Raw genomic sequence first — 8,613 nt, 5'->3', positions numbered from 1 at the left:
GTACTACGACGTACTACAACACTGAGCTGAACCGTGTATGAACAAGTTCTGACAGGTTGCAAATGATCGACTGTTGGTCTGAGACGCATCAATTTGTTCAGATTTATGATTAACCAGCCAGAGGACGAATGAAACCATTCATCGTTTCCCTTTGCAAAATATTATTTCACTTCAGCAGGTGTGACTGAAGCTTTCTTATTAAAAAAGATCAACTCTGATGAAGAAGAAATACAACCAATTAAATAAAAGGTGTAAAAGACCGAACTTTGACCTCCAGGAAGCCTGCAGATTATTGATCTGGAGGAGTTTGGAAAGGAAAGATGTCTATTCTGCCTTTTAAAAGCTTTTTATTTAAAGTTTAGAGGAAGGAATTTTTCTAAAACAGAAATGATTATTTTTGTTATATTTATATTGGATTGTTTATCTAAGAGCAAAAATAAATGGAAAAATATTCTTATTTTTGTTGACAGAGTAACATTTCAGACTCTTTACTTACGGAGTTTGCAAAGAAAGCACACCAGTACCCACAATGCAACAGTGTAGGGGGGCTTCACATGGTGCCATTTAAAGGTGACGATGGGGATCCCGGTGATGTTGTGCCCGCCGCCGTGTTCATCRTGGGTTTCCTCCGGCGCCGCAGACGAGATGCAGCAGAGCAGCAGAACCAGGATCATCATCCTCATCATCATCGGGACAAATCAGAACTGCAGGAACTCTCCTATCCGTTCATCACTCTGACTCCACCTGCATCCTCATTCCTGAAGCGTCAGGAGCGCCTCCGACCCGGACCGCGGCTTTTTGTAGCAGAACCAGCGGTGGGAGTGACGGACGGCTCTGGTTACTCAGTCACGCCTCGCTGCTTCGCTCTGTTTGTTCTTTCTGGTCCCAAACAGATTTTTTTTGTTTTTGTTTTACAGAGACAGAGTTGTGTATGATGGGGCAGAGGTCAGAGGTCACTGGTTTGGCGCTGGACGGACGTCCGTTCAGGAGGTTTTTACATCATCTCAGTAATGATTGACCTTCATGTTTCTCAGTCTTGGTTAAAGACTCTGGATGTGAGTGAAATATCTGCAGAGATGTTTCCTTTTTAATTCATTCTGCTGCTCCACATTTTTATTAAATAAACCAGAACTATTTAAGTTTTAACTTCAATATTTTTGGTTTAGTTTCTAGTACAAATGTCTTTACATTTAGAAWAAGACAAAACTGGCTTATAAATACATTTTCAGAAAGAAATTAGATTTTTTTTTAAAGCAAATAATTCCTTAATATTGATTTTACTGGTTGCATTGGCAGATAATTTCTCTTTTATCGAAACATTTTCTCATGTATATAAGTGAAAAAATCTTCCTGTGAACTTTTTCATCTGGCTGACCCGGTTTGTTCTGTTTGGACCAACAGAGCCGTTCTGTTGGAGCAGAACAAAGAGCAGCGTTCTCACCAGACAGACAGGATTTGTTCTCACGCTGCAGGGAAGAACTCCTCAGAACCAAACCTTCAGAACCAGATCAACCTTTGAGTCGACGCACCTGCTGTCGTCTTCAGTCGGTAGTTCTGTTGGACCCGACTCAAATCAACACAGGTTTGGACTATCGGTTAAAAATCATAAATCAATATTGAGCAGTACAGTTGAAACGGAAATCACTCAAATTCTTGAGATACAGCAAGAAACTCAAAAAGAACCATGGATGGGTGGATGATCCAACCAGGTCAGGTTTTATTCCTTCTTCATAATTAAATTATATATTTTCTCAGAAGATGGAAAAGTCATAAATCTGAACATTTTGTGATGCAGGGTAACATATTAACTACTCATAACTAGTTGACAGAACCCCGTAAAAAATGCCGAGTGATTTATCCAGCTGCTTCCAAGCAGTTCCTCTTATGGTCTTAATGTTTAAAGCCACATTTAGCTTATTATTCTCTTTACAGGAGAATATAAAATATAATGTAGATTGGGAACGGCGGGAGCAGAAGCAAACACGGCGGGTTAACCAGTAACTCCAGAACTGAAGGCCTGAATCCCAGAATAAAGTTACTGGAAGACGGAGGAAGGGGACGCGTAAAGTTAACGAGTCGGACTCGTAAATGTTTGAACACATAGAAATTCGGTTTATAGATCCTTCTGTGAAAAATAACTGAATGCTGAAGAAAAACCGAAACATAAAAACCACGACGGAATCAGGTTTTCACACTGCAAAAACACGAGATCCGACCGCGGTTGGTCTGGTTTCCAGTGCAGATCTCTTGAGACGAGACGTTTCAGCAGGACATGTCGTTCTGAATCAGTAAGTTCTTAGTGCCAATAAAAAAAGTTCTGCACCAGCTGATTATTCCAGTTATAACATGGAAAAATGTCTTGTTACAATTAGAACTTGAACTTTTTTAAAAATCAATATTAAGGAATAATTTACTTTAAACAAGCTCCTGTTTCTTGATGAAAAGTACTTGTTAGTTTTTTAGGAGTCCTATTTCACTAAAAACTAAACCAAAAATGACTTGCTAAGATTTTGTTTTTGCAGTGCAGAGCTCTGACTTTACCTTTCAGAACAAACTGGCATTAAACTTTGTTCATACAGTAAAAACCAGTCAATAAACTGATATCTATGTGTAAATACGTCGTCCCTGCAGCTGATCAGAGTACAGTAGCATTCAGAGCTCCTCTGTTTCACCTCTGTGACGGTTATGCAATGATTGAAAGCCTAGTTAAAGGCCGGGAACTGTCCTGCAGCTTATTAGTTAATAAAACGTTAAAGGCGTTCATGCTCAGTGGCGCGGATCGCACCCGGATGAGTTGCAGCATTTAAATCACATGAAGCCAACACATGAGGCGTCACATGAACCGAACCTGGAGGAGCGACAGGCCGGCACCTCTGACGCATAACGAGCAGTCAGTATGCTACCTGCAGGAGAGATGCCTCCTCCAGTTCGGATGAACAGAACAGTTTCCACCCAGAGGGGAGTTTAAATGAGATCACAGTCCTAACCGTCATGTTTCTAGATGACTGAGGAGCCTGGAGTACCCTGGAAGAAGCCGCACATCGACTGAGAGACGCACACTATGCAAGTAAATTACTCCACTAATTAACCCAAACAATTTTAAATTACATATTTTCTAGTTTAATTTCGTCAGCGTTTTCTTCATCTTAAAGACAAAATGACAATAATTCATATTGGCCTCAGTCTGGGTTCGGATTGAATGTGAACGCCAAGCGGACCAGAGGCCGCTACAAAAGCAGGAAGTGGACTACAGCGCAGGGCATTCTGGGTAAATCCGACCAAAGCTAACATGTTAGCCTAGCGCTAGCAGCAGAAATGGCTCCTGGTCTTTAGGCTAAAGAGAAATCCTCCAACCGCTAAAATCCTCCATCTTGTTTCCATCTGGTGAAGCAGGAAGTTGCTCTCAGTGTCTTCAGAGGTTTTTGTGTCGTTTCCTTCAGTGGTTGTTGGTGCAGCGCCCCCACAGGCCAGGAGGGGAACAGGTTGGTTTGACTCAAACAGGAGCAGATGAGGGAGTTCTGAATCCATCAGAACCGAGTCCAACAGACCTTTGGGAGGAAAATGCTTCCAGCAGTTTTGTTCTGATGTAAATGTGAATCCCAGAACAATCAGATGCAAATGGCACAAATTTAACTTTAGGTGGAGCTTTTTACAGAACCCGTCTTGGAACTTCCAGGTCCGGTTAGACCAGCTAACTGGAGGTTAGAAAGACCAGCTGGTTAGACCAGCTAACCCAGGGGTGACCAAAGTCTGTCCTTGAGGCCCGGCATCCTGCATGTTTTAGTCTCTCCCTGGTTTAACGCACCTGGACCAAATGACGGCTCATTAGAGGCCTGAGGAGAACATTGACGAGCTGAGGAGGTTGTTGTTACCACCAGGGAGAGACATGCAGGATACCGGGCCTCCAGGACCCACTTTGGGCTCCCCTGAGCTAACCAGTTAGACCAGGTTAGCTGGTCTAACCAGCTAACCCAGGGGTGGGCAGTCCTGGTCCTGGAGGTCCAGTGTCCTGCAGCTCCTGGACGTCTCCCTGGTCCAACACACGTGAATCCAACAGCTGAATCTCCTCCTAACAGCAGTCCGGTTCTCCAGARTCCTGCTAACGACCTCATTATTTGACTCAGGTGTGTTGATGTAGAGATACATCTAAAAGTTGCAGGAGACCCTCGAGGCCTGGAGCTGCCCACTCCTGAGCTAACRTGTCCCTGAGTCAAATAATGAGGTCATTAGCAGGACTCTGGAGAACATGACTGCTCATAGGAGGAGATTCAACAATTTGATTACAGCGTGTTGAACCTGAGAGTCACYTAYGAGCTGCAGGACACCGGCCCTCCAGGACCTGGGTTTCCCACCTGGGTTAGATGGACCTGATTTTCCCACTGGGACGTGGWCGACATGGACGACGTGTCGGCGCTCGGTCCCGCTGTGCATCGCTCCGACCTGGCCCAGATTTATGTCGGCCCTGGCGAACACTGTGACGCACGCTCAGTCATTCACATTGTCCACAGAAATGTGACCCTTTACGCCTGTTGTGTATACAAGGAGTCGCTAATGGCCATGTTTTGGGGTCAGACCTGGAGAGCACAGGAGGTCCCCCTGCAGAGGTCAGGCAGGAGGTTTGACCTCTTGTTCCTGTCTGCAGACACGTTCTGACTGTTTTCACAAGAACGTCCCTGGTTTTGTTTTAACTCAAGTTGTGTCAACACACAGCAGAGGAGTTGGCAAAGAAACAATTTCAGGGTTTTATTACCAGCAGACTGTCGGAAAGAAACVCCTGGTGTTTCTCTACCTGAACGAGACGCCAAACAGAAACACCAACCAGACTGAAAACCGATAAAAAAGCCCTGAAAACAACGTTTAAATCTTCCTGAAGGTCTGGATCTCAGGAAGTGAAACGGTTAGAGGTCTTTAAACGCTCCTGATCCGCTGCTCAGGCGTTAACGGGGACAGTGAAGGACAAGGAGGCACTAAAGGGTTTCTGGAAACGCCACAGAGCTGCAGCCTGAAGAGGGAAACTCCTGAATCCTCAAACGGTTCCTGCATGTTCCTATTTAAAAACGACTCGAGTGGAAAAGATCAGATAAACTAAAGCTCTGATCATAGATATTATCTGAGCCTCAAGGACTAATTGTAAACAGGTTTACTGCTTCTACGTTTATTTCCTCCGTCTCACGGCTGCAAGGTGATATTTARTGTTTAAAGTTCTGCATTTTCACATTTAACACTAAATAAAAGTTAATTTATTTCTTACTTTCAACAAAAAAACTAAAGAATCATTTTGACCTTTGACACCKAAGATGCTTATCTGTGTTAGCTTGTTGCAGAAATTAAGTAAAACTAAAAATGCATGTCAAACTTTAAAAGATGCCCTGAACACTTTGAAAGTTTAATGTGATCATAAATATAATTTAAAAAACAAATGAGCTAAATAAGAAGTTGTTTTGGTTTCTGTCTGGAAAATGTGGATGATTATCAGACGTGGAATTTAATTTAAATTTATGCACCAAAAATACATTTGCTGTTCATGAAGAATATTTAAATTCTGCTCAGTCCAGTTTTTTTTGAAGCTCTTCTGGTTTATTTATTTATTTTTGATCTGTAGAAAGTTTTACATATTTGGAGCCGTTGGAGAAACTTTTACTTATTTCTGACATAATGTAGAAAGTTTTAGTCTTTGTCTTTCGTACCTGATGTAGAAAGTTTTATGTATTTGTGGTATTTTGTTGTTATTTTGTGGTTTTTCTGGACTCACCCAGTTTGCAGAGCCAGGACACCAGGACCCAGAGCGCCACCAGGTACGGCACTTCCACATGGTGCCATTTCCACGTTACGATGGGCAGAGTGGTGATGGTGGCCGTTCCGTGCCCGGTCCCAGTGGTCTCGTTCCCGGTGCTGGCCGGCGCCGGGGCTTCGGTGTTGGCCGCGCTGTTAGCCGCGCTGTTGGCCGCGCTGTTGGCCGCCATCAGCAGGCAGAGGAGCAGCGCCGACCTCCATCGCTCCGCCATGTTTGCTGGAAAACGTCTGCTTCCTTTCAGCCGCTCAGATCCGCGCTCTCATCCCTCCTGACCTTTGACTTCTCTGCGAACATCCAGACGCTGATCGTCAGAGAGCATGGATTCCCGCTTTCTGGCGTCCTGCCGGCCGGGATCGGGTTTTCTACCGCAGGTGAAGCTCAGCCCATCCGGATGCTCCACCTTCTCCGCCCACGTCTCACCTGGACCGGCTTGTTTGGCCACTCAGAGACTCCACTGATGCTTTTGTTTCCTTATAAACTGAGAATCGGGTTAAATTGCTTTGGGTTGTTTATTACGGCTTCGTTTTGTGGCTTTTTGTCTATTTCATTTAGTTTTTACAGTGTGTTTGCTAGTTTTTATTAAGATTACCTAATAATAACAAGGGCTTGATTTTTGACCAGCTATAGTCTTATTTCTTTGGCTTTTTTGATTTTGCAGAATTAAAAAAAGTTGAATTCTGCAGCTAACATTGATAACGTTTACCATTTTTAAAGCATTTATTTAACTGTTGTTTAACAAACAACTGACTTTGGCCTTTTCTCCAAACTTCTGCTGCTGCCATTTTGTGGACTAAATACTTGAAGCGCCGTCATTTTCAGTCATCTGACGTAAACAAACGACTCATAAACAGATTCATTAACACAAAAACGAAGGATATTATCTGTCTGACTTGGTTCAATAAGTGGATGGTTGGTTCCAGTCAGTCATAGTTTCTCCACATTAATTACCGTATTTTTCCATTTCAGTTAACCAAAATGTTTTCTCAGTCTCAGATTTGGTAAATATGTTGGTTTTATTTAATAACTCTGCAGAGGAAGAAGCTGATGTTGGACCTCAGTTACAGACCAGACGAGCTTTGCTTCAGTTTGTGGAAAATAAATAAGTTTTAAACATGGTTTCCATCACCAGTATTTCAAAACATTATCTAAGTTAATGTAAAAATAATCAGTCATGACCACAAACTCACTAAATGTTGCTTTTATTAAGAAAATATGATAGTTTTTGACGAAATCTAATTTATTCTCAGCATTTTATCGCCTCTAACTGCAGCAGATTATTTATTAAAATTATCTTTTTATAGTTAGTTTTCATTTACATAACTATTTCTGCAGTAGAGCAGAAATATTTAGTATTTAAATAAAAATTTTTGCTGAAACTTTGACCGAGAAGAAGTTTAGATCAGAACCAGATCTGATTATTTTCTCCAGGAGGAGGCGTGGCTTCTCAGTATTTAAGAATATTGTAGAAAATATTGAATATCTTCTTCAATATTTAAGATTACCATGAACTGTAGTAAAATTYCTTTGGGTAATTTCACGTCTTTTGAATATCTTGGAATCGAGGTAAAAGGCCACAAACGAACTTTGACACTAACTYYATACAAAACTCCAACATATGTGGAAAATTTCTTTRYGGACTTGAATGAGCTTCTATCTCTCACATGTATTGATTACGATTGTTTGATAATCGTCGGTGATTTCAACATTCATGTTGACAACCTGAAGACCGAGGGGCTAAAAAGCTGTTTGATATATTGGAGAGTTTTGGTTTAACACAACATGTSAAACAAGCAACACACACTCAGGGACACACACCTGGTTATCAGTCAGGGTGTGAATATTTCCAATGTTTCTGTAACTGATATTACCCTGTCAGATCACTTTGCTGTTTTCTTTGAAAGTTCTTTATCCGTTGACCCACTTGGACAAACAGCTACCGTCACAAAACGTACTTTCACAGAAAACACAGAAACATTTAATCAAATCTACTCTTCCTCCTCGCCCTTAAGCCATAGTGACGTAGATAAGTTGGTGGATGATTTTCAGTGCAAACTTTCCGATATCATTTATTACACTGCCCCCATTAAAGTGAAGGTTGTGACTGGTAGGAAGAAATCTCCATGGAGAAATGCACAAGTAGTTCAATCTGCAAGACAACTCTGCYGCAGGGCCGAACGGAGATGGCGTAAAGGTCAACTGCATGTTTATTATGACATCTACAAAGAAAGACTACGTMACTATCACACAACACTAAAACATGCCAGAGAGGCTTTCTTTGCAGATGTCAAACAAAAACACAAAGTTCGAGCTTTATTTGCTACTGTTGACAGGCTCACAAACCCTCCTATGACGTTACCACCTGAACTTCCAGTTTCTTTTCAGAGAAAATTCAAAAGATCAGAGGATTAATCTGCACATCCACTCCAAAGACAGTACTAATGCTGTGCCCAAACAAAACAAATGCAGGAAAAATGATCCAATTTCAGCTACTAAATTATAAAACCCTAGAAGAAATTATAAGTCAATTAAGCTCTGGTTCCTGCTGTCTGGATGTCCTGCCCACACATTTCTTTAAGAAAGTCCTGCCTGTTGTTGCTAATGATCTGATCCAAATAGTAACTCATCTTCAGGTGTTTTTTCCCCCAGGCTTTGAAAACAGCAGTTATCAAACCACTGATAAAAAAGAACAATCTGGACAAATCACTACTGCAGAACTACAGGCCGACCTCTGACCTCTGACCTCCCATTCATCAGCAAAATTATTGAAAAAGCTGTTTTTAAACAATTAAATAACTTCCTAACAATAACAAACTGCTTTG

The 8,613-nt window shown here is 41.8% G+C and overlaps 1 protein-coding gene and 2 long non-coding RNA genes across 4 annotated transcripts in view; 2 read left to right on the top strand and 1 right to left on the bottom strand.

Moving 5' to 3' along the window:
- LOC103473022 (uncharacterized) overlaps window positions 1-558 on the top strand; it is an 8,178-nt gene extending 7,620 nt beyond the window's left edge. Inside the window, exon 3 of the long non-coding RNA XR_534967.1 lies at window positions 471-558. This is a non-coding gene — a long non-coding RNA (uncharacterized LOC103473022). The remainder of the gene's footprint in view (window positions 1-470) is intronic.
- Window positions 1-6,405, bottom strand: part of slc9a3.2 (solute carrier family 9 member A3, tandem duplicate 2) — a 21,153-nt gene extending 14,748 nt beyond the window's left edge. The window contains exon 1 of one of the 2 annotated variants that reach the window (XM_008422936.1): window positions 5,753-6,405. In XM_008422936.1, the coding sequence (XP_008421158.1) occupies window positions 5,753-6,005 (253 nt within the window). In that variant the 5' untranslated portion in view covers window positions 6,006-6,405. Of the gene's footprint in view, window positions 1-496; window positions 785-5,752 lie in introns of those variants that run through there. The other variant, XM_008422937.1, reaches the window with a different exon arrangement.
- LOC103473025 (uncharacterized) lies at window positions 726-5,826 on the top strand. The gene is made up of 4 exons (XR_534968.2): window positions 726-815; window positions 918-1,055; window positions 1,402-1,582; window positions 5,757-5,826. It is a non-coding gene; the product is annotated as an uncharacterized LOC103473025 (long non-coding RNA).
- Window positions 6,406-8,613: the final 2,208 nt, after the last annotated feature.

This window comes from Poecilia reticulata, linkage group LG11 (assembly GCF_000633615.1).
Source record: "Poecilia reticulata strain Guanapo linkage group LG11, Guppy_female_1.0+MT, whole genome shotgun sequence".
Classification (NCBI taxonomy): Eukaryota; Metazoa; Chordata; class Actinopteri; order Cyprinodontiformes; family Poeciliidae; genus Poecilia; species Poecilia reticulata.
Note: the sequence above shows the minus strand (reverse complement) of the source record. Positions and strands in the feature narration are given on the sequence as shown.